The 25,952-nt window shown below is 40.4% G+C and overlaps 2 protein-coding genes across 4 annotated transcripts in view; one reads left to right on the top strand and one right to left on the bottom strand.

Moving 5' to 3' along the window:
* The window catches only part of rhbdf1a (rhomboid 5 homolog 1a), a 54,676-nt gene extending 32,562 nt beyond the window's left edge, over nucleotides 1–22,114 (top strand). Inside the window, exons 2-19 of one of the 3 annotated variants that reach the window (XM_079564381.1) lie at nucleotides 5,304–5,448; nucleotides 6,706–6,845; nucleotides 7,687–7,791; nucleotides 9,913–10,126; nucleotides 11,561–11,767; nucleotides 12,022–12,144; nucleotides 13,353–13,516; nucleotides 13,807–14,058; nucleotides 14,160–14,271; nucleotides 14,343–14,417; nucleotides 15,491–15,652; nucleotides 15,746–15,846; nucleotides 15,919–15,982; nucleotides 17,164–17,258; nucleotides 17,344–17,419; nucleotides 17,501–17,601; nucleotides 20,377–20,530; nucleotides 21,214–22,114. In XM_079564381.1, coding sequence (XP_079420507.1) covers nucleotides 5,332–5,448; nucleotides 6,706–6,845; nucleotides 7,687–7,791; nucleotides 9,913–10,126; nucleotides 11,561–11,767; nucleotides 12,022–12,144; nucleotides 13,353–13,516; nucleotides 13,807–14,058; nucleotides 14,160–14,271; nucleotides 14,343–14,417; nucleotides 15,491–15,652; nucleotides 15,746–15,846; nucleotides 15,919–15,982; nucleotides 17,164–17,258; nucleotides 17,344–17,419; nucleotides 17,501–17,601; nucleotides 20,377–20,530; nucleotides 21,214–21,633 — 2,682 coding nt within the window. In that variant the 5' untranslated portion in view covers nucleotides 5,304–5,331 and the 3' untranslated portion in view covers nucleotides 21,634–22,114. Of the gene's footprint in view, nucleotides 1–5,303; nucleotides 5,449–6,705; nucleotides 6,846–7,683; nucleotides 7,792–9,912; nucleotides 10,127–11,560; nucleotides 11,768–12,021; nucleotides 12,145–13,352; nucleotides 13,517–13,806; nucleotides 14,059–14,159; nucleotides 14,272–14,342; nucleotides 14,418–15,490; nucleotides 15,653–15,745; nucleotides 15,847–15,918; nucleotides 15,983–17,163; nucleotides 17,259–17,343; nucleotides 17,420–17,500; nucleotides 17,602–20,376; nucleotides 20,531–21,213 lie in introns of all 3 variants that reach the window. The other 2 variants (XM_079564380.1, XM_079564382.1) reach the window with 2 other exon arrangements.
* Nucleotides 22,115–23,703: 1,589 nt separating this feature from the next.
* On the bottom strand, nucleotides 23,704–25,748 carry aanat2 (arylalkylamine N-acetyltransferase 2; the record flags this gene model as incomplete). The annotated part of the gene is made up of 3 exons (XM_079564607.1): nucleotides 23,704–24,012; nucleotides 25,288–25,442; nucleotides 25,580–25,748. 3 exons carry the CDS (start codon nucleotides 25,746–25,748, stop codon nucleotides 23,704–23,706), a joined length of 633 nt encoding a protein of 210 aa, XP_079420733.1.
* Nucleotides 25,749–25,952: the final 204 nt, after the last annotated feature.

Here is a 25,952-nt window from a genome sequence, read left to right as displayed (position 1 = left end):
GCCTAGTTCCCTTCAAACGGAACATCAAAAACAAGCGAGTTTTATATGAGACTTGCTGTTCTGTTTACGTCCCAGTCGCCTCGCTCAGATCGGCTCTACATCAGGGTCCCCGCTGTTTGGACCAATCACCAAAGTAATTAAATGTCCGGTGTTCTGACCGCGGGGCAAGAGAGGGTGCTGTTGGTGCAGCAGTGATGGTGCCGGAGGTGGCAGCGCCTGCACAAGTGAATTAGATTTGCATGATTTGGTGAGAGTCAAAGCCCGCAATGACAGGAGCGATGGTTGTCAAGAAGGGTCACAATGGTTTTTTGACTGAATACAGCAGATTTTGGCAATGAAATGTGTAAGGATGTCATCATTTATTTGTTATGGGTAGAGTTGCACATGTATTGAACTTCATATTTTTGTGTTGGGCAAGTTACTTTAAACTTAAAGCAATACTAAGTAACTTGTTTACCTTAATACATCCTTTCTGTAGTCCCTCTGGGGGTAATACAAGTCTTAATGGGATGATTGGGGGGCCTTTCATCTCACCCTGGTGTCCCTGGTCAGAAAACCATGCTTGCAACTTGACTGCCACCGGGTCAGAGGCCCCAATACACACTAATGGAATCACGAAGAAGAAGCTAACAGGCTAAGCAAAGCTAACTGCGGGCTAGCACCACTTAAACAGTATTTACAGCCAAGCTAGAGTGAAAAAAGATATCTCTATTGTGTAATTGGATGTATAACATCCCTCTCTCCCTTTGTCTTTTCTGTCAGCGTAGTATTTACTCTCACGGACAATTAATGTAAAGTAAAAAAAAACACAACATGACACCTGCAGTGGCGCTTATGGCCTCTAGGGGCATGAGTTACTTAGTACTGATTTTAATTGTAGCTTATTCTTTATTGTAGTTACAGCTTTAAAAATGTAATATGTTTGTATTACATATTACTGTTTCATAAATGTAGCTGAGTTACACTGCTTTGAGTTACTTTTGGCACAATATAAAAAATCTAAAAATAGTAATGGTGCCACAGAGCAAAAGTGCAGTCAACAATTTCCTTTTCCTTCTTTTCTCCCATTCTCTCATGTTTTGTTTTGATTACATTTATGTGCGACTGCAGATCTTATACACCAGTGTCCTGTGACTAATATATTCCCATGTTTTGTTTCAGTAATATGTTATATTCCTTAGTTACTGAAAAAGTAAGATCTTTTGTAACAATGACCCTAACGTCGTATTTTAAAGAAAAATAAAGAAACTTGCATCCATAAAGTTTAATCATATATATAAAACCTGCTCACTGTAGTTTAAACCTCTGTGAAAATAAACATGAGTCTTGCTTTAGTTCATCAGCTCATTTTTCTCCATAAATAATTGTTGCTACAGGAATGTGGACTATAACAGATAGAAGAGAGGTTTGAAGCTATAACTGCAGCACATACTGATGAAAAATAAGCAGAAAGACAAACATGATCGCATTACTCTTTACTGTTTTCCTCTGAGGCTTTACCATCATTATATACAGCACCCCTTGTAATGTAGTATTGTGTGTAGTGTCTATCAATTTGTTCTTTAGACATGTATCAAAAATATAAATCGACTCGTTTCAACTTCACAAACAGCTTGCACAAAGTCGTAATTCTTTGTCATTTGATTAAATAGTTTGAGTTGACATTGAGTGGAAGCATTGTGTACATTGTCATGCTTTATGAGTTTAGCTCCTCTCCCGCTAATCACATTGTCTCGTCGTCTGACTCGGCACCAGACAGCTTTGCTCCTGTCAGCCCTAATCTGGTATCTGTACAATGACACTGGAGGTTTAACAGTATTAAAAGTGTAATAGGGAAGCAGACCGCACAGCAAAATGAAAAACATGAATGTCTCTGAAAAGGCCGGTAAAAAGCTTTCCCCTATACCGGCTGAAGTCCAGAAGAATTTGCACTTTTACATGTCACAAATACCCAAAGCGCATCTCAAGGGACTTTTTTTTTTATTCACATCCTCGGTGTTGACAAGGTGTTGATGGATTACTTTGACCTTTTTTTTTTCCATTTGACAGTTCACTACTTAGTGCCACTGACTTCATTTTATCGTGCATATGGAGTGAGTTGTCAACAGGAGAGAGAGACAGGTTTTAAGCATTAGCACATTTGAGATGCCCCTCTGTGTCTGAGGCCTTTCTTCCTTTTGGGCTGAGAAACACTGACTACACTTCCTGTCGTCACGCGGGTTAAAAACAGGAGCCTGTGGTGCGTCGACTCAAAACAGATGTGGTCAAAGCAAATGTACTTGTTTTTTTTTCTTCTTTTCTCAATGAAGTTGCTTAAGAAGGGATGTGGAGAAGTGAGGACATGACCCGCAAACTGCTCAACTCCTTAAAGAGGGGGTATTATGCTTTTTTCAGCCACATAGCACCAGTCTATATCACACTACAATGATGACGAAACCTTCTGTTGGTCTGTCAATGCAGTAAATTAGAATAACTGCCTTGTATAAAATTGCTCTTTCAAAATGGCGGAAGCAAATGGCTTGAAATAGGCCCCTGTCTCTTTAAGAACCTCTGACCCTTTCTGACACGCCCCCTCCACACGCTGTCTGTGGCATCACAACACTTTCTCCACAGTATTGAAACTACGATCGGTGCATTTTATTTTTTATTGTTGGAAAGGACCTACTGTTTATCACTTTGGGAATAATGGCCACACAGGATATGATTTGAAGACGAACCTTCCACACCGGACGCTTGGAAGGGGCTCTTGCCTGAAAAATAACCGCTGTTTGGAGGCTATCTCTTTGCATCTGCCATGCCCTATGGATCTCTAACTATACCCCCATGGACGACACCAGGATCTGCAGGAGCCCATACGATTCAAAGACGGACATTATCTGTGCAGGTGGACAGTGGTTTTTCGAGGTTACCCGTTAGCTTGTTATAATCGACTACAGCTCATTGTTGATGAAAAGTCTGCAATAAACCACAAATGTGTAAAGCCAGGCTCATTGTGTGATCATCGTAAAGGCTGCTTCGAGTAGTTGCTGCTTTATTGACATTATTTGTGCATAATATGCTGCCTGTTTTCAATGAATGTTGTGAAGGTGAAGGTTGTTAGCTTGTCGCGGCTAATAGTGCCTTAGCTCCGGGAGAAAACCACTCGGCTACGACTCACTGTAGATGAAATGTGAGCAATAAACTACGAAATCAACAAGCCAGGCTCCGTGTGTGATCATCATAAAGGCTGCTTCAAGCAGTTGCCTGTTTTAGTGACGTTTTTAGTGCATAATATGCTGCTTGTATTCAGTGTATTTTCCCGTTAGCTTATCGCGGCTAGCTTGTTAGCTCCGGGAGAAAGCCACTCGTCTATGACCCATTGTAGATGAAATGTGAGCAATAAACTTCCAAATCAACAAGCCAGGCTCAGTGTGTGATCATTGTTAAACGGTTCTTTATGTGTGTGGTGGTTTTATTGACTTTGTTTGTGCATATTTCTCGTTTCCACGTGATGACTCGAGGTTTAGCTTAGCATTAGCTTTCTCCGGAGGCTCTGTGCATCATCAAGGCCCTAAGACATTCCCAGCTCAGAACCAGACACTGAAATAAGTGTTCTTGTCACCGGTTTTAATCCTGGGTGTTTCGGTAACAGAAACACTGACGTGTGTCTTTGTAAAAGTCTGCTGTAACTCCGGTTCACAACACATGAAGCTAATCCTCCATGATGACTCTGTTTACATCTTAGGGCTAGACACTGCGGGGAGGGGGTTCTGCTGAGGGGCAGTGGTTGGTTACTCGGCTGGTGACGAAAGGTCGGAGGCGTATCCTGGAGGTCGAGGGCGTTTCCTGAAGGAATCAGGCGTTTTATCCCTAAAATGGCCGCCATCAGAGTTTTTACAGATTACTCGAAAATACGTGAATGTGCTAAGGCAACACTTCAGGCATGTTTTTAATGAGGGAATGACATCATAACATGATGTAAAGCTTGAAAAAGTCGATTTTGCATAATAGGCCCCCTTTAAGGACAATCATGAGCCAAACTAATACAAGGCTTTGTGAAGGCAGGATATTTTGTTGTTTACAAGGATATGTGCGGTGCAGCCTAAAATAAGTGCAGTTTTTGCGGCTTGTTAATTGCAATCATCGAAACTGCAAGATGACTGGAATTGATTTTGCAGCTCTGACGCAGTGTTTGCTATTCAGAACCGATGCTGATGATGATGTTGTGGCAATTTGCTGCACAGCCCCATATTCAAATGCGGTGATAATGAAGAGGAACAAAGTGACAGGAGTGAAGGAGCACTGTTAGACTTTGGCTCTGCAATATGTGCTGGTAACAAGGCCACAGCCACAGGGAGCAGACTAATGACTGGGTTTACGGGAGCATCTTCTGCAAACCAAGCACTGGCATGGGAAATGAAGACACTCATTAAAGATGTTTGGATTCAAGGAGAACTGCATGTTGTTTACTCTTACTTTTGTTGTGATCTTGCAAAATTTAGTTTTCACCATATCACCAAAGGGGGGATTCATCCAGAATTAGGGCTCGGGACATTTAAATGATACCAGTCTGGTATATATAAAAAAGAAAGGTTTAGGTGTTAGTATCGAGAAAATAAAGCAGGTGCTGAAAGGAAATATCAAATCTTTATATTCAAGTTATGAGGCTGTTGGTCATCAACATTTAGAAGAAAAAAAAGTGAAAGACACGATTTTTGTTTTTTTTGAAAATTTCAGGAAAATTTGGGAAATATTGGGAAAATTTCAGGTAAAAAATAAGAAAAACTTAATAATTTGAAGGGAAAAAAAAAGGTTTTGAAAATTTCAGGAAAATTTGGGAAAAACATGTAGAGAAATTTGGGGAAATTTAAGGGGAAAAAAAGAGAAAAACTTGTGGAAAGTGTTTTTTCCACCTTTTTGTAGCCAAAGGAAGTTGGTTGTTTCACCTCAAACACATCATACAAACGCAAAAGAAATTAAATGGAAGGAAAATTAATAAATTAACATTATTAATCTGTTTCATGGTTCTATATGAATAATGAATAATGACAAATAATTTAGTATAGGTATCGGAAAAAGTGTCGTCCAGTAGTATCGGTATAGAAAACCAAAAATTGATAAAGCACCGATATCGGAAAAAAATTGATGTTACCCACCCCCAGAATCAGGTTAGATGTGACCATAGCACTCTCTCGTGTGACTTTTCTTTGCACAAGAAGTCTTAGACAGTCGTTATGAATTTGTCCTTTGACTCCGTGTCTAATATACCTCCACATACATTTTGATGAATTAATGTCCTAATGTTGTATTTCTTCTGTGTGCAGCTGGCAGGCCCGGGGTGGGACAGGGAGCATGGCTGAAGCGCGGAGGGAGAGCACCAGCAGCCTGCAGAGGAAGAAACCTCCCTGGCTAAGACTGGACATCCCAACGGCTCAAATGTCCCTGGACGAGCCCCCCACTTTTGTCGCGGTGAATTCTCTCAGTGGATAGTTCTTCTTTAGGGCTGCCTGACATGAGGGAAAATTAGTGATAATCGATAAATGTCTAGAATATTGGGATATTGATATTTCGTCATATATAACAAAACTATATTATGTTCAATTAAATGTAAATGAAAATCAGATGCAATTTGTTTTTACATCAAATTGTGGTTAGAACAAGATTTTAAAAAAGAGTACATCTGGACCAAAAGAAGGCTATAATGGAACTAAATCAGAAAAATCATGACTTTTGCACATTTTTAAGCCAGCATGCGGATTTATTTTTGGCCCGTCTTAGCTAAAACATTTATAAATCTCAATCAGATGGAAAACCTCTGTGATTTTGGGATATATGTAAGGATTAAACAACGAAGAGCCGTGCAAAAACACCGCATAAAAGTCCAAAACACGACAACAAAACCCTACAAAAACACAGCGAAAATACGACAAAAAAACAACGAAAACTTGATTTCACAATTCACGACGTGAATAGATACAGACGGCATCATTTCTCCAATTATTCAAAAACTACTTTTTAACAAATGCTGAATTATGAATATAGTTTTCTACTAAATAAAGATACAAAAACATGGAGAGGAGCAAAGTGGTTCAACGGCCCATGAATACATATAACGGAGAATGCTAACATAATGCTACATGTTAGCAACGTGCTAATGCTAAGGCTAGCTATGAATGCCGTTTTTTCGCTTCTACTGAACAATCTGCTTTTAATAAACATCCATATGGACGCAATTTAGACTTGACTTTATTTGTATGCGATAAATAAGTTTATATTTCGGCAGAAAATCGCAAAAAAATTGTGTTTCCCAAAAGAGTCTATTTTCTCCCTCGGCAAGGCCACGCCCCCTTCTATGACGCAATGCCGTCTGTATCTGTTGGTGGAGGCAGGAGCCAGTTTTATTAACTGCATTACACTTTCACAAGTCGTAGCTAATAAGATAATGTATGAATTACAAAAATGATCATTAATATCAGTCACTGGGTCCATGATCTCTCTGTATAAGACCAAAAATGTCATCAAAACAAAATAATTGTACGTCTATATAATATTATAGGCCTTTAGACGCTGTGATGTCACCTGCAACCCAGCAATAGAACGTGATTTAACTGTTGCCTGTGTAACTGTGCGGTTACATGACAATACTGGTATAATTTAGCTTTTTCAGATAGGAACCATGCATAACCCGCTTTGTCCCATTCCTAATGTGTGTTTGTTTCGGTGCAGCCCATGAAGAGGCAGGGCTTCCTCCGCAGCATCAGCATGCCTGTGGAGACGGTTCATCTGCAGTCGCCGCCGCGTGATTTCTTTGACACGAGGCGACCAGTGCTACAGCGGCAGTCGTCCATCACCCAGACAATAAAGAGGTAAAAGCAACAAAGAAACTACTACTGTAAGCACTTATTCTGTGGAGGAGCACAATTGGCAATTGCACTATGCTTCTTTATGGAAAACCTTAAGGTGGTTTGCTGCAGGAGAACTCAGTACATACAGCTATAACTAAAGCAAAGATATGCTTTTCACTGAGCTAGTTTCTCAGCTTTTCTTTTCACAAATTTCAGCTCTTTTTGATTAACCCCACTTTACTGTAATTTGCCGAACTCCTTTCCTTGCACTGAAGTCTTTACCTAATGTTTACCTCAGGGCTGTTCTAAGCTATAAACAGACTAAACACAACACATTGGATTTCTCAAGTAGTTCAACCCAGATGTTTTATTTGATTTTTTAGCAGGGCTGGACAATATAGCAAGAGATGAATCACTTATTTTCTTGATATTGAGCTTGATCTCGATTTTCGCTTTGATTCTACTTTTTAATATAGTGAACAAATTAAATATGGCTTTTTATAGCATGGTGAAAATAAACCTCAGTGAATGAATAGTTTCAATACCAGCCCCATTTAACTTGAAATTCTTTCCATTTTATTCTTCAGCAGTCCAAAAATATGAGCCGGCTGTAGACCTGGACAATAATTGAGATTAACCATAGATTTGATCGCAGTTTGATTTAAATTGTGTTGAACTGCATAGCCTTAATTCTTGCTACATCAATTTAAAGCCATGCCTGTAGGATCCTCTTCATAGCTGTGAACGGCCCTGCTTTACCAGTGTCTGCATGCCCCTCTGCACACTTCTGCTTCCCTCTTCACTGCCTCTTGTCTCTTCTCTTTCCCAATCCTCCTGCATCTGCTCTGCCTGGGCACAGCAGCAGGAGAGTGCACTTTGAGCGGATTAACACGGTGCCCATAAAGGGCCAGCGAGCCCTGCGTCGCAGCGTCCGGAAGCACCACTCTCTGTCCCGAACACTGCTCAGGTACGACAGGAGGGAGAGGTCAAAGGTGTCATCTATGAATCATTTTCACAAATAAAGACTCTCCTTTATTCTTCCTTTTTCTTTTTATTGTCATCAACACTTAACATATTTGGAGATATTTAGTTATTTAGCAATTAACGCTTCCTGTTACAAATTCCTCTTGATCTCAGTAATGGTACCAACCTACCGACTGGTTTTGGGAGGGGTTTCACATTCTTATCCACATCTGTGCACCAGCACTCAGCGCACACTGTGCTCATGGTTTGACTCATAGTTTCATCTGACAATGTGTGGAGCTGCTGGGTCAAATTACTGGGAATGTTGTCAACAGCCCAAACAATCTGTCGTCCAGGTTTGAGTTTCTCAAGCAGGTACCACAGCAGGCCCTACTGGTTGTACTTACATTTCTGCTGTTTTAGGTTAGATAGACATGTAGGTAGGTAGGTAGGTGGGTAGATAGATAGATAGATAGATAGATAGATAGATAGATAGATAGATAGATAGATAGATAGATAGATAGATAGATAGATAGATAGATAGATAGATAGATAGATAGATAGATAGATAGATAGATTATATTACAGAATTGTAATATTGCAATATTAGCTGTATTTATATAGCACATTTCAACAACTAATACAGTTTCCAAAGTGCTGCACAAACAGAAAAAATGTAAAATAAAAAAATATATATAATATAATAAAAAGATACACAATAAAAATCAGGTTAAATGAAATAATTAAAAAACCTGCCATAAAACAATAAAAAGGCAACGATAAAGGTTAAATAAGTTAATAAAAAGGACACAATGTTCCAGACAACTCATGCAGTATTAAAAGCCAGAGAATTAAAGAGTGTTTTAAGACGAGACTTAAAACACTCCACTTTGGGTGCCGTTCCAACATGGAGGGGCTGAGCGTTCCACAAGCTTAGGGCCAACAACTGAGAAGGCCCTGTCCCCTCGAGTTTTACGGTTTGTCTTAGGAACCACGAGCTGGAGCTGGCGCTTGTTAAATCACTGATGATCTGACTGACATTTACACATGTTTTGATTACACAGCCTTAAACAAATGCACAATTACGCACAGTAACTTAAATCTGCACCACATAACATTTCACTTCATAAATACAAAACTGGCATTTATGTTATTACAGATTTGTTTATCGTTGTAAAATGCCTAAAAAAATGAACAATTATATCTTTGCTCAGAGTGGCCACGTCTCCTAAGACCAGACCGTAAGTTCTCCAGCTCGTCTCCATGGAGATGTTGACTTAAGGCGACCAAATACATTATGAAATTCAAATAGGTTTTCATCCAAGTCCATTCTTTAATTACCCCTGCAAAATATTACATTGCATTTTCTGTGAGGATCAGGATTTTGGCAACTGTATGATCCAAAATGTTACACAGTAAAAAACACCACAAACATTCAGTTTTTTTTACATAATCTGCTGGGGGAAAAGGCGTGAATGGACTCTCTATGGAAGTGGTTGAGTGAAATCCAATAAGTAGTATTAGTTGCTTTGACATATCCATGATCTATATTATTTCTGTACATCTCAAAATACATGCTCATAATTGTTGTTGTGCAGGTCTAACCTCGACCAAATAATCAGTAGAACAGGGAGCAAAGTCACTGAAACCTGTCCCACTTTGCAGTTGCTAATAAACAGAGGAAAAAAAAGAACTCACCCAAACTTTCCTTTGAAGATTGTCTCCGCTTCCTGACCTCAGGGTAACGGTAATAGTGTTTGCTCTGTCAGTTATCAACTCTTGAGTTCAACAACCTCACTACAAAGGAGCCGCTGCGCTCGAGCCGCAAATAAAACACGTGAAATATTTGGTATAATTCCCACAGCTGGTGCCGGTGTGTAATCCTATCTGTTAGTCCTGAATGAGTGAGTTAGTGTGTGCGCAACTTGCCCCGTTTTTTGTGTGTGTCTGTCCTGTAATAAAACATGCCCAGACTAGTTTCCTTTCTGGTCCCTCAGATTGGCCTTGGACACTTTCACTTTACTTTCCATTTGAAGTTCAGCCGCACACCTCTTTACATCAAGAACACTAGCTACATGAAAGTGACTTGTGTAATCTGTAATCTGACCCGTGTTTGCTGAATTAGGGGCACTGCGGACTGGTTTGGGGTGAGCAAAGATGGGGATGCGACGCAGAAGTGGCAGAGGAAGAGCTTGCGCCACTGCAGTCTCCGATACGGGAAGCTGAAGCCGCAGGTGATCCGCGAGATGGACCTCCCCAGCCAAGACAACATCTCATTGACCAGCACGGAGACCCCGCCCCCGCTCTACGTCCCCTCATCTCAACATGGCATGCAGAAGGTCTGTTTCCATTTGGATCTGTAATGTTATACGACCGAACACTGTAGTTTAGCCTCTTACAAACATGACTGAAAAGCCTGATTCATCGATTAGTTATGCAGTTCATATTTCAATATTCTCTCAAATGTTAAAGGAACAGGCCACCGTTTTTCCATACTGAGATATGTTCTTACCTGAGCTTAGACGAGTTGATGCGTACCTGTCTGTGCGTGTGCTCAGTCACGCAAAAAGACCGAAGTTGTTGTTCTCCTCTATGGGGCCAAACGGGGGTGAAGTTAGAAGCGACCCATCTGTCACGTTTCCCCTATTTAAAAGATTAAACACAATATTAAACATACCGTTTTTCTAAGCAGATAAAAATGGGTACTATATTGTTAGGCGTAATAACACCTTAGGAGCACTTCGACGTCCGTGCAGTAAAGTCGAAGTGCTCCTTCGTGTTAGTACGCCTTACAATATAGTACCCATTTTTATCCGCTTAGAAAATTGTTGTTGTGTAACTACTCATAACCGTATTTAAATAGTGAAAACGTGGAAGAGTTTGGTCGCTTCTAACTTCACCCCCTGTTTGGCCCTAGAGGAGAGGAGGAGAGGCTAAATGCTAACAACATCTTCTGTCTTTTTGTGTGACTGAGCGCACGCATAAAGACCAGACAGGTTCGCATCAACTCGTCTAAGCTCAGGTAAGAACAGGTAAAAATGCACAAAGAATGGAATATTTTTCTTTCAAAACATGAATTGCAAATCTACTCGGAATTGCAACGTTAAGAAGAAAAAAATGCTGTTAAATGTTACTTCCAAATTTGTTCACCCATACCATAGATAATTCCCACACATCAATACAAGATCTTGATGAAACATGCAACACTGGATCTTCTGACATTTCAGACGCTTATTGAAACAATGCCACGGAGATCCAGCCAAACATTAGAGCCTGAGACCGTTTTTTGTGGCAATTTTATGTGTGGACGTCGGGCTTAAGCTATGCAGGATCTTTCCAACATGCAGGTTCCTCTTTGACCTTTTGGTGCTCGGATTGCCACAGCTAATCAAATGCTTATTCAACATGTCTTTGAAGATGTTTAGTGTGACATTACTGTGCCATTTGAGTTAGCAATTTCTTATATGTCAGACCAGGGTAAAAAACAATAAGCTACTGCCATTTATTGAATTCTTTTTGAGCTTTCTTTACTTGACATGCATGCAATAAACTGTCAAAAAATATTTGTCGGGTTTTTTGAAGATCGCACCAGATGAAGATATGGGCGCTGCTGACTAGATGTCACAGCATAGAAACAGCTATGGCAATCGAAGCTAAATGACTGTCAATTTTACATTATTTGCTCTGACACTGTTTTAAAATGATGCCCATGCTCCATTGAGTAGGGCGTAGACCTAGTCGGCTATATTCCTGACATGTGCTCTGTGCTGCAGATCGTGGACCCCCTGGCCCGAGGGAGAGCGTTTCGAATGGTGGAGGAGGTGGATGGATACAGCGTGCCTCAGACGCCCATCACTCCGGGCGCGGCCTCCCTCTGCTCCTTCACCAGCTCCCGCTCGGGTCTCAACAGGCTGCCCCGCCGACGCAAGAGGGAGAGCGTGGCCAAGATGAGCTTCAGGGCGGCCGCAGCACTGGTCAAAGTAAGACGAGAAAATACTGACAGGTTTAATGTGGGACTTCAATAACATACGTAACTTACACCTGGTTTTTGGACACCATTTGGACCATTTACCAAAAGAGTCAGGAAAGCATGGTTTTGATCTGCTAGTTGCTACAGCGGTGATCCTACATCACTTTAAACCTATGGATAGTAAGAATTATGAGTATGAAAATAATCTGCCTTCGTAACATGGAATCTGTGGGAGTCACGCTTTTGATTTGTGTGTTGTTCCAGGGGAGGTCATTTAGAGAAAGCACGCTGCGAAGAGCCCACCGGCGCAGCTTCACTCCCGCCAGCTTCATGGAGGAGGATGTGGTGGACTTTCCTGATGAACTGGACACTTCCTTCTTTGCAAGAGTGAGTTTAACTTTATGTAGTGAAAACCGTGAAACCGTGAGTCAAGTATGAATATGACTTCCAGTAAATGACGACTAAAATGACATAATTATTGCAAAAGCATCATGATTTGAGTAAGGGGGCACATGAATTTCAAAACTCCAGTTGTCCGAACAACCAGGAGGAGTTTCTGCAGTTGCTGTTTGTGGAGTAAAACCATGGAATAGCTTGGATGTGTCACTCACAGTATGCCAACTTAAATCTATGTATAGAAACATGGTCTTCACAAACTACAGAGCTGGAAACGGACAGTAAATTAGTTGATCGTCACTGGACTTATATGGCTGTGAGTTGTATATGTTTTGGGGAAATATTTATATCTTGCAAAACAATTGTTGGTGTAAATATCGGGTTTCTCAGCTGTACAGGTTGTAAAAAATAAAAATAAAACGTTTTCAGCTTCTTTTGCACTTGTAAAAATGGCAAATATCAAATAGAAAGGGGGCGGGAATAAATAAGGTCACACTTCAACCCACTCCTTTTTGAACAAATGCTTTGTATTGTTGTGCATTATCGAAATAAACTGAAATAAAAACAAATCATAAACCACTTTGCTAACCCAAAGCTTCGATGAATGGCAAGGATTAATTATGAAGAGCATCAGGTGTAAAAACAAACAACAGCCTAATTATCAAAATAATAATGAAATAGATATACAGATGCTCGTCATATAATTAGAATATCATGAAAAAGTGCATTTACTTCTGTTATTCAACTTATATATGATGCACTCATTACATGCAAAGTGACATATGTAGCCATTATTTGTTATAATTCTGATTATTATGGCTCAGCTTGTAAAAAAAACAAATTATTAATCTCATAAAATTAATTATTATATTAAATATATATATATATATATATATATATTATATTAAATTTTAAAAATGGGCTGTAAGCCATAATCATCAAAATTATAACAAATAAAGGTTACATATGTCACTTTGCATGTAATGAGTCTATCATACATTAGTTTCACATTTTAAGTTGAATAACAGAAGTAAATGCACTTTTTCATGATATTCTAATTATATGATGAGCATCTGTATATATAAATACATTAAACATGTATTTTATTATTATTACTTAAAAGAAACTGCAGATCACACTATATTAATTAACATTTCCACAAGCTTCAATGTATTATGTAACTAATTTGGGCCCCTCAGGACAATATGCTGCAGGAGGAGCTGTCCACTTACGCTGATGAAGTCTTTGAGTCTCCTTCGGAGGCCGGCATGAAGGACACAGAGCCCAGCTCCAAAAAAGACGACACAGAGCTGACGGGCAGCGCTTTGGACAAGACTGAACTGGAGAGAAGCCACCTCATGCTGTGAGTTCAAGAGCTTTACATTAATGGAGAGATAAGCCCAGACAGGTCCCTCAGAGCTACTTTGGTGTTCAACATTAATTAAAGAGAGAGAATGTTAGAGAATTATTATTTTGTTTCAGTGCAATAAGAATATGTTGTACACAGATTGTATCAAGCATTTATTTATTATTTATTCTTCCGCTGTGATGATGAAAATGTTCAAATCAGCCTAAATCACATACAATAAACATCATCAACATTAATAGTGGCATATGTTTGTAGAAAACATAAAGTCCCTGTGTGTTGTCCAGGCCGTTGGAGCGAGGATGGAGGAAAGCCAAAGAGGGGACCCCTGGACCCCCGAAGGTGCCGCTGCGTCAGGAGGTGATCAGTAACTACGGACAGCGCCGCGGCCAGAGGATCGGACTTCCTGTGAAGAAGCTGTTTGCTCGAGAGAAGCGGCCGTACGGACTCGGGATGGTGGGGAAACTCACAAACCGAACGTATCGCAAACGCATCGACAGCTACGTGAAGCGGCAGATAGAGGACATGGACGACCATAGGTACCAATGTACTTTATTATTACATCGACACTGAAAGATAGTTAGAAATGGAGAATTAAAGGAAGCTACACATTTTAAAATTGTATAAATGACTTTTCCAGGCCTTTTTTCACCTACTGGATCACCTTTGTCCATTTACTGATCACCATTTTGGCCGTATGCATCTACGGTTTTGCACCAGTGGGTTTTTCCCAACATGAGACTGTTGATTCTGTGAGTTTAAGCATCAGTATCACTTAGCGGACAATAACATGTATCAACTTTTAATAATTGTGTTTTGTTAGGTTTTAAGAAACAAAGGTGTGTATGAAAATGTCAAGTTTGTGCAGCAGGAGAACTTTTGGATTGGACCTGGTTCAGTGAGTACATCGTCTGTGAACAGCAGTGATTCTCAAACTTGTCACGTGAATTACCATCATAGTATCTTACTTTTTTATCCCTATTTCTTTTTAGAATGAGTTTGGAGAATTAATAAATAATGCACTGTAATGACCTTTGGGTGTTTGTGTATAAGTTTAATGCATTATTATGAGGCCTACACGAGAACAGGATCGAAACTATAACAAAGTGACATTATTGCCTCAATAAATCCTTTTCGTAGACCCTTTGGGGATAATACAAGTGTTAATGGGATGATTTTGGGGTCTTTCGTCTCCCCCTGGTGTCTCTGGCCAGAAAACCACCCTGGCAACTTTCCCTGCACCGGGTCAGAGGTGCAATACACACTAATGGAATCAGGAAGAAGAAGCTAACAGGCTAACGGGCAAAGCTAACTGCGGGCAAGCGCCACTTTAGCAGCGTTTACAGCCAAGTTTGAGTGAAAAAAATGATCTCCATTGTGTCATTGAGTTGTGGCACAATGTACAATATCCCTCTCTCTCGCTTTGTCTTTTCTGTCAGCGTAGTATTTACTCTCACGGACAATTGATGAGTAAAAAAAACGCATGCTACGACACCTGCAGTGGTGCTTATGGCCTCTAGGGGCATGAGTTGCTTAGTTCTGCTTTAACGGCCTGATTTATCTTTATTTTTATAACAAGCAATAAAGTCACAGGAAGCCACTACATTAAAATGTTAGTAATGATCCAAACTCAGTCATAACTTTACTTTACTTGACCATCCCAATTGTTCAATGGGCAAGTTTATTGGCACATTCCACAACTTGCAGGGTCACTTTTCAGGATCACTTTCACATAAATGCTACAAAAAATAGCCTGAACGTTCATGATACTGAGACCAATGCTTTAAATTTTGACTTTTTTTCTCACAAATGTTGAAGTTCACTATATACTAAAGAAGGTGTAGTGCCTTAAAGAAGCCTGTGTTCAGTCACTATCTCTAACAGTAGTTTGGGAATCACTGCACTGAGAATATATTTGGTTGATTATTATTCTTATTTTCTCTGCTTAAACGTTGAATTGTCTTATTACAGGAAGCTCTAATCCACTTGGGGGCCAAATACTCTCCATGCATGCGTCAGGATGAGCAGGTGCACGATCTTATCAGGGACAAGAGAGCAATCGAGCGCAACTCCGCCTGCTGTGTGCGAAACGACCGCTCCGGCTGTGTGCAGACCACAGAGGAGGAGTGCTCGGTCCGTGAACCCAGTCGTACGCTTTCGGAATCCCGACCCCATTAACTCAATGCAGATTAAACAATAGGCTTCTCTTGTGTTTGGGATTTGTAGAGTACGCTCGCGGTGTGGGTGAAGTGGCCTAAGCATTCCAGCACTCCACAGCTAAATGGGAAAGACAGACAGCACGGCTCGGTCTGCCATCAGGATCCAAGGTATTCCGGATGTTCACAATGAGGTTAAGGCATTTGAAAAGCTTTATCTTATGTTAAGTGTCTTCTTTGTAGGATATGTCTAGAGCCTGCTTCAGTATCACCTCATGAATGGCCCGACGACATCACTAAATGGCCAGTGAGTAAAGCTTTAAAATATGTCTTTGAATTTGATGACTGTTCCTATTTCAATCGTCTCTCCCTGGATGTGTTTAATCTCTTAACTCCCACCTGAAAGTGAGCACGTTTGGTCCAGTTTGGCTTTACCCAAATCTGAAAGTTTCTTGAAAACAGTGTCAAAATCAAAAAAAAAAAATTGACGGAAACAAGGATGAAAATGCAACAAAAGAGCGATGAAAACATGAAAAAAAAAAATGAAAAGGGACAAAAAAGCCACAAAAGAGCAACAGAAAAGTGACAAAAATGTGTGACGAAAACGCAGGTCTTAGCTTTCAAGGCTGTAGCCTTTTAGATTTGGGTAAAGCTGAACCTGACAATTGCACTTTGTTAAGGTGGATGTGGAGTTGCATCGTAATCGGCAGAAAAAGGGCAATTTGACTGAAACTATTACCATACGAGGGTCACCATTGTCATAATAAGGGATGTTTCAATGGGTTATCAATAATATAACAATAAGCATATTACCCAATGCAATTCTACAGACTGAATTATCACCCAAAAAAAGGAACATACAATGTATTGTATGCTATGATTTCTTTAAAATGTGTAGAACAACCTCTTACCTCCGCCTGAACCGAGTGCATTTTCTCCAGTCCGACTTAAAGGGATTTAGGATTTTTGACTCTTCAAATGTAAGAACTGCATGAATTACAAAAAAAAATATCTCTAGAAATCAGCAACACCCTGGATAACTAGGAAATGAGGCCCTATGTCAAAAATCCTGAAATATCCCTTTAACTCAAATCTAAAAGCGACAGTGTAATGCCTCATTTGAAAGCTAAGGCCTACTATAGTGATTCTAACTTTTTGTCATATTGCCGCTGCGCTTTTGGCACATTTTTGAAGCGTTTTTGTCAGAATTTTGTCACTATTTTGTCACTTTTTTGTGGCTTTTTCATTGCTTTTTTTGTTGTTGTTTTTGTTGCTTTTCCAGCACATTTTTGTTTCTTTTTTGTAACATTTTTGTTGCGTTTTCATCCTCATTTTCGTTCTTTTTCTTTTTTTTTCTTTTTAAAGCTTTGATGTGCTCAGTTCCTGTGGGTGTTAAGAGGTTAAAGTCGGGGTCTTGTGTATTAAGCTCTAGATTATTATGTTTTAATGAAGTCTATGTAAATGAATTAACTTTTTCTTTCCTCTCAGATTTGCACCAGGTACAACACAGGGAACCACACCAACCTGCCTCATATCGACTGCACCATCACCGGCCGACCGTGCTGTATCGGAACCAAAGGAAGGTGAGTGACCAACACGACGATGGGACGAACATCTCACACCACACTTTTCCTGTTCATAAGTGACACGTCATATCTGTTCTGAAAGGTGTGAAATCACATCTCGAGAGTATTGCGACTTTATGAAGGGCTACTTCCATGAGGAGGCCACTCTCTGCTCTCAAGTAAGTTCATTCATACCGACTCATGCACTTAAACAGTTGCTTTGCTTTGTCTAATCTTCAAAACCACAATATGTTTCAAAGGTGCACTGTATGGATGATGTGTGTGGTCTGCTCCCTTTCCTCAACCCAGAGATCCCAGATCAGTTTTACCGGCTTTGGCTGTCACTTTTTCTACACGCCGGGTGAGTACAATTAACTACGTGAAAAGCTCGGTCTGACAGATATAGCCATTTCAGATTATTAGAATTCTTATTAAGTCTGAACAAAAACACACATTTATTCTATTGTAGTGAAGAGCAATGAATTATTATATACTTAGAAAACCCGTCATGTTTGTTCAGCATCAGCTTATTGATGGCTTCTAACTCCTGCTGTTATCTGGAAAAAAAAAACAGACAAGATCATCCTCAAAAATAGTGTTTATACCTGGGGCCAACAACGTGTTATTAAAGATCTGAATCAGAGCACTGTTTATTTAGCGCAGCATTGTTACACAAGCCTCATATTTCACTAGATTGAATCATACACAGAACACCTGATGGATATAATGTTGACTTTAATATAGTTGCATATTCCGTTCTTGCTGAAATGGAAGCAGAACCGGAAATTTGAACATGCCAAAGAAAATACTTAATTTGATATAAAGGTAAGAGAGGTATACCTGAGTGATCAAGTCTAGATATACACCAGCAATTTAATTAAGAAATATTGGGCAGAAAAGTTTTTTTTATTAGATATTTTAAGCTACTGACAGGAAGTGACATGGATAGAGGTAAAGCTCCATGTCCGTTTGACTCATTCATTTGCCATTAACATGGTCGGCACGGCAACAATTTAAAATTTATGTCATCTATCTATGTCATTTCCTGTCAGTGTCCAAATGGGAGGTGAAACTATTAACCTCTTGCCTTAAAGGAGCTATACCTGATACAAAGAAACAGTGTCACTTAAATTTCAAATTGCTATTTTCTGGTCCAAACTCATTTCAAACTTTCCTAATGCATTTACAACATCAAAATTCGTCACAGGGACTGAGTTTGAACCAGGTTTCACAACTTTCAGGGAGGAAAACTGTCACTTCACTGTGAAAAATGCCTACAAGCCTAACATTTTATGACTGTTTAAAAGGCTTTAAAACCAGTGTGTTTTTCGATAAATCTCTGCTTTTACCATATACTAAAGGACAAAACAAATTTTATTCCAACAGAAATTTAAAAAATCAAGGATAGCTCCTTTTACCAACCACATATTCTCCAGTTCGACTTTACCCAAATCTAAAAACTTCTCGACTGGAGAGCAACAGTATAATTACTTATTTGAAAGCTAAAACCAACAAAACTGATCGTAATTTTTCTTTTTGTAGCTTTTTTGTTATTTTTTCACCATGTTTTTGCCACTTTTTGCCACATTTTCATTGCTTTATTGTCACATTTTCGGTTCAGGTGGGGTTAAAGAGATTAACAGCACAAAAATGGTCAAACAAAAGGAAGCCGGGCACAATCTCTAGCAAAATCTTAAAAATAATTGTGTTAACTATGTTTTTGATTGCTTGATTGGATTTATTTGAGTACGTATTTACATTAACATTGTTGCAGAGCAGAAAATAAATATATTAACAAAAATTCAAAATGAGTTTACATTCCGGCTAAAGGCAATCCTCAATAGGGGTGATTATAATAGTGGTACTAACAGCATCTAGAAAGCATCATGAGATTTCACAGTACATCAGTAATACCTGAGTTATCCAGGCACAAACTGTCTTACCTGTTTAAGTACAAGTAATACGCGAATACGTAATAAGTTCATATTTCATTTCATATATGGACACACACAACTCTGTGGGGGTACCATATATGAATTACAGTAATGTTGTTGAAAAATCCAACAGTGCAATTTTCAGCATTATCCGTAAGATTGACAGCATTGATAATTTTAAGCTTTTGCAAGATGGAAATCTGATGAGACTTGAAGTTTCACAAGTTATTTCTGGCTTGAACATCAAACTCTCTCATGAGGTTCAGGCTTGAAGACTAGGCTCTCAAGTCCTTACCAGTACCAGACTATGAACTACGCTTTTATAAACAAGCTTTTGATGATGGGTTCAAATGTAGTTAATTTCAATAGGAATTCATTGGAGGGTTCATAGGGTGGACCCTTCTCATTGTTTGAAAACTCTTTTCAGACTTGGACTCAGACTCGCACATTACAGATGATAAACTGGCATGGAAAGTGGCTGCCAGTCTTCACCAATGATTGTCACACAGTTGGTTTAGCGTCTTGCCAAAGGGTAGCACGATAGCAGCAATTTCAGAGTAATGGCTGAGCATCTTATCTATAGCTAATTGATCACTATTCAAAACAATAAAAAGTATATGGGGCTTGGATTGCTGAGTCAAATTATGTCTATTGTAAAGACTGCAGAACTGTGAGTCTCATAAAGGGCTGAACCTCGATGTTAAGACGAGCAGCGCCTTCATCTCCTGCCTGTCTGTTATCTGTCTCTGGGGTAATTAAACAAAGTGGCCCACGCCTCTACCTCATTAAGCTTCAATGAGATACAGAGTGTTTTGGGCCCTACCGTTCGAGGGCTTACAGACATGGATTACCTTTCCAACACGTGAGGGCTTTTTACTGAAGCACACGTCGTCGTTTAACACTGTTTGCACCCTTCATTGTCTGAGATAGTCTATATTAAAACTATATCATTCTATATCATTAAAAAGTTGATCTATTCTTTATTTTACACTTTAGACCAATTAGGCTGTACCTTTTAAAGCTTGAAGACGGGGATGACCTTTCCAGCACTGTTGGAGCTTGTTTTCTTTATGTTGAAATGATATGTCACAAACCATCCTTGTGCTCCACTGTCAAAATGCCTTTGCTTGAAATAAATGAATATCTAGAAAACACATGATGCAGGAATCACACTCGTGCTCTTTGTCTGTTTTCCCGTTCAGGATCCTTCATTGTCTGGTGTCTGTGGCTTTCCAAATGACCATACTGAGAGATCTGGAGAAACTGGCGGGGTGGCTGCGAATATCCATCATCTACATCCTCAGTGGCATCACCGGCAACCTGGCGTCGGCCATTTTCCTTCCATACAGAGCAGAGGTGACACAAATTTACCGCCTGACCAAACACAACCCCGTAGTCAGAGACGCTGATCCCTTGGGCTGGTGCTCGGACCCCACAGCACCAGCCCACCTTTCCATTGAAGCGAATCTTCCATTATCACAAAATGTCTCCGAGAAAACGACTGAGCGTGGACCAGAGATGTCCTCAAGTCCTAGACCGAGTCACATAAGTCCAAGCAGAGTCCGAGTCACGGAAAGAATGTTTCTAGTCTGACACGAGTTACGCCGAGACGGACCTAGGTTTCTAATTTGCAAATGAGGCTCTTATTTTTAAGCCAAATCTATTCCAGTTTGTTCAGCCTCCGCTTTAACCAAGTGCTTTTCTCCAGTTCAGCTTTACCCAAACCTTAAAGGTTAAGAGGTTAAAGTGTCCTGATTGATAGGGCTGGCCCCACACATTTGTGATGATAAGTAGTGATTTTGTTTCCCCCCCGAATGTCTAGACTTGTCTGCAAATCTTAATAATATGATAACTATGCAAATCCAGTGTGGTGTGTTCATTAACATGCAACGTAGCCATTCAATATTAATCACAATCCAATTACTGAAATGAATAAATGCTGAAGTATTATATATGCAGAATATATATACTAGTGTCATGGTTACTTTTCGGGCATCCATGTGTTCTGCCGTGGCTTAACCCCGCTTCCTCTTTCCCAGGTGGGTCCGGCGGGTTCTCAGTTCGGGATCCTGGCCTGTCTGTTTGTGGAGTTGTTCCAGAGCTGGCAGATCCTGGCGCAGCCGTGGAGGGCCTTCACCAAACTGCTGTGCGTGGTGCTCTTCCTGTTTGCCTTCGGCCTGCTGCCCTGGATCGACAACTTCGCCCACATCTGCGGGTTCATCTCGGGCTTCTTCCTCTCCTTCGCCTTCCTGCCCTACATCAGCTTCGGACGCATGGACCTCTACCGAAAGCGCTGTCAGATAATAGTGTTCCTGCTCGTCTTCGTCGGGCTGTTCTCCGGCCTCGTGGTGCTATTCTACGTCTACCCCATCAAGTGCGAGTGGTGCGAGCTGATCACGTGTATCCCATTCACGGACAAGTTCTGCGAAAAGTATGATCTGAACGCTCACCTCCACTGAACCAAGTAACTGCTAGGAAAATGATATTGACGTTTAAGTGTAAAGCCTCCAGAAGTGGGCAAGCGTCTGTCTCTGTGAACTTTGGTGAAATGCTTGTGTTTTTCTATCAGACTTAAATATTGACTTGCTCTGTGTTCACTCGCCATTGTCGCCACAGTCAAAAGTAAGGTATATCTTTTCTAAGCCTCGTCAAGCTACCCTTTACATGTGAGGTCACGGAACAAAGCAGAGAAACCTTACTTTATAACTTTACACACAGGTTTTATTACAATTCAGGCAACGTCGCAGAAACGCAGGGACAACAATCCAATACTCACAAAACCTTTGGTGCCTTGTTATGAAAATGTACCAACTACTGCCATAATTTTGTTACAGTATGCTGAGCACTCGAATGTTTTATTTGTTCATTGCTTCTCAAGGAGCGATGGTTGTTCTGAATGTGGTAGTGTTTTAGCTACCTGGCTACTCACATGTATCTGAAAATAACAGTAAAGAAAAAAGAACTTACACTATGTCTGAGATGGTTCTTTCATAGTTTATAGTTTGTGAGCGGCTACCTCAGCAATGTGACAATTGACTCTACAAATCATAACAACGCCACCCAAGAAGTGACTTCCTGACTTCTCCAGCACACCAAAATAAAAGCACCATCTTATTCATTAGTTCAGCAGTTCATTAGTTTAACGTTCTTTCTGTCTATTAACAGACAAAACACTTAAAATGTGTATATTTCATTATATTGTTGTAATGTTGCAAATCCCTGCTTAACTAATCTATGAGACGGCTGTGTGCTTTTATTTTGGAGTGCTGGATTGAAACAGGAAGTCACTTCTTGGGCGGCGTTGTTATGATTTGAAGTTATGCACAGAGTCAATTAAATATACCGTTATCACTATCTATGTGAATAAAGGAGCGGTCTCTTTCTGTCAGAGCTGGAAGAGTAATAGAGCTCCATAGTCCCACCCACTCCCGGTCACGTGTCGGGGTCCGACACATGGGCGTAAAATGTGTGTGTGTTGAAAAACTAATGAAACTAATTAGACCCCCTGAAAATAATTGCCTCTTGACCCCCCCAATATTTTACCAAACGTTACACTCTTGGTCCAACACAAAAAATCCCATGTATTCTTAACATAGGCTTCGAAGTAAATTATCAAGAGTTTAACACGACGGGTTTAACGGCGCCGGCTAATCAGCTATGTGCTAACTCATGGACATGAAACATACGAGGTAAAAATGGTTTATAAACTTTTTAACAAATTTTGTTGTATTTTCAAGTATTGTTCATTCTTGTAAAATACCCGCACAAGTGTCTGTAGTTAGCACATTAGCTGGCGTCGTGCCATTAAACTCTTTTTTTTGTGTCGGCCGCTGACACGTGACCTGGAGTGGGTGGAACTGTTGAGCTCTATTGCAAATTAATGGAGATTTGAGCGCACCAATTATCAAATATTTAGGTAATATAATCCTATCCGGAAGCTATAAAACATCTCTGTTCCGTGGGATCTTATGCATAAAACCTTGTGCTTTAGACTCGCCCTGAAATGCAATTAGAAGTTGATATTTAAATCTTCACTAAAATGTTAACGCTCTGGGATGTGTTTAAAATGTGCGCTTTGACTGTTGATTAAAATATAAACCCAGCAAGCTAATCAAATTGCAATAAGAAACCTACAGCCCATGCTTTCTAATTAAGCCTCCTAACAAATTAACAGGCTCTGCCATGAAGAGAAAATGGGAAAAAAAATAGTAACAAAAAATACTGAATGAATGTACAAGGGAAAATCTGTTTTTCATGTGTCTGAGCTCATACATCTCGGCTCAGTCTTCTGTTTAATATAAGCAATAAATTTACAAAAATAAACACATTTAGAGATCATCCAACAGCATATATATGACGACAATATACAAGCACATACAAACGGGAAGTTGGCATTCGTTCAGATACTTTTTAAAAGAACACATTCATCTAGCTTTGAGCCTTGTGTGTTTATATGTTGATGTCATCGCTATCATTCCTCAGTCCTTTTGCATCTATAAAGTGGTTTTCATTTGTAGGCAGTATAGTGATTAGCAGCCACTGTTCCTCCGCGTGTACGCCTGTCCTCCCAGCGAATACTCCATCTCCTGGAATTGCATGCCGGACACTGAGATGGCAGAGGGGCCTTTCCCCTTGAATCCCGCTTTGAGGTAGAAGGGGACCAGGAAGTCTTCACAGATGAGGAGGGCTCGGCGGATGCCCGGTATGCAGTAGCGGAGGTACTGGAGGTAGCGCCACAGTAGGACGGAGCCTTTGCCCTGCTGCCGACAGTGGCGGTGCACGGACAGGACGTGGATGTGGACCGTGGGCGTGTCCGGGACGTGTCGCGTCATCGCCTCCTGAGGGACAAAGACCAACAATCGTGAGTGAAACATGGTCTTCTCTGGATTTTTATTATTCAGTCAGTTACATAGAATACTCCGTGAGGATTAAACAACGAAGAGCTGTGCATTATGCAGTTTTAATGCACGACGTGGAGGCAAGAAGTGCATTAAAACTGTATAATGCACGGCTCCGAGTTGTTTAATATATACCTTACTTATACCGTGGGCCCACAAACTGAAACAGTTCATTGTGGCCGGTTTGCTTTTTTTATGTCCAGGGCAGGACATTTATGTTTTAGGCTGTTTTACCAGAAACTAGTTCCAGCTCAAATATTTGTTGTTACCATGGAAACGGCTGCAGCGGAGTAATATAATGTGATTCAACAGTTGCCGGACTAACTGTGCGTTACACAGTTTTAACGCACGCCAGTTAGCCAATCAGAATTGAGCATTCACCCAGACCATGGTGTAATGTAAAGTAATGCCTATTTAAGACTTCACCTGACTTTAACTACAGTATGAAGTGTTTTATTTTGTTTATGTTATGGTTTATTTCTCCTCATTTGATCCATCCTGTCAGATGTGTGATAGCTGTGAGTCTATAGCTGGAACATAGGGATAATATACAAACTCTGTACAGATGGACCCTAGCCATAGAAGGATGCATTAACCTCTTACCACCCTCTTTAACCCAGCACATTTTCTCCAGTTCAGCTTTACACAAATCTAAAAGCTTCTTGACTGGAGTGTATAGCCTTAACGCCTCATTTGAAAACCTACAAAACTGATCGTAACTTTTTTGTTGATGTCACATTTGTAAAAGCGTTTTTGTCATGTTTTTGTTGCTTTTTCATATTTTTTTGTTCCTTTTTTATGTGTTTTCGTCACCGTTTTGTCACTTTTTTTTATTGTGTTATTGTTGCTTTTCCGGCACATTTTTGTCGCTCCTTTGCTCCTTTTTTTTGTCACTTTGTTCTGGTGTTTTCGTCACTATTTTTAGGCTTTTGTCAACAAGCTTTTTGATTTCAGTCTTATCAAACTGAACAAAATATGCTCGGAGAGAGAGAGATTAACTGCTTTGTTTTTATGGATTGGAAAAATAGGAAGGCCAGTGGAAAACATAGACACTTCCACATTCACCGACATGTATAACTATGTTTTCTGCCTTTACTGACTCCCAACTCTTACCCAAACCTAATCTTAGCCCACAACTTTAACCCCACTGAACCCCTGAGTAACAAAGAGCTGTTGAACCCTGGGAAATATATGTCTGTCACTGTATGTTCTTACTTGTGAGAGTCTCTCTTTGTCCCAGCCAGAGCCAATGATGAAAGCCACCAGTTGTCCCTCCTCGAACCATCCCAAGGACAGCTCCGGACACTGACCCAGGAAATTAAGCACCTCGTCCAGCGTGAGTGGACACTCCCCAGAAACAGACACGAAGGCTGGGGAGAAAGGGACGCAACATAAAGAAAGTTAAATACAAGACACTGTACAGGAGGTGGGTATTCAAATTGTGCTTATAAACAGCTCCTCCTACACCCCCTTCAGGTACATTATAGGTATTTCAAAGTGGTCTTACCCTCTCTCTCGATCTCAAACACACTGATGGCATCTTGTGGCGTGAGGTTCCTGAATTCGCTGGCCGGTAGCGTGTGCCGTCTCTGCCGCAGGGGACTGACCACACTGACTGGAGTCTTCAAGAAGAAAGGTTTGAGAAAAGGCGCTCCACTGCTCACCTGCTGCGTCATGATCGATATGTTGTTATAGCGTCTCGGTTGCTCAAAAATGCAGTCACTCTTTGTGTGGCTCTGCGAAGGTGCTCACCCAAATTCAGCTGTGAACCTCCTCGTGCCTGAGATGTGACTGATCCGCTGTTTGGGATGAGGCCAGGTGATAGACACTTTGGTCTCCTCCTCTACCCCGCCCCCTTTCTCTCATACTGCAAAGTAGTC

This window comes from Gobius niger (assembly GCF_951799975.1).
Source record: "Gobius niger genome assembly, chromosome: 10".
Classification (NCBI taxonomy): Eukaryota; Metazoa; Chordata; class Actinopteri; order Gobiiformes; family Gobiidae; genus Gobius; species Gobius niger.
The sequence above is the reverse complement of the archived record's forward strand: the minus strand, read 5'-3'. Positions and strand labels throughout refer to the sequence as shown.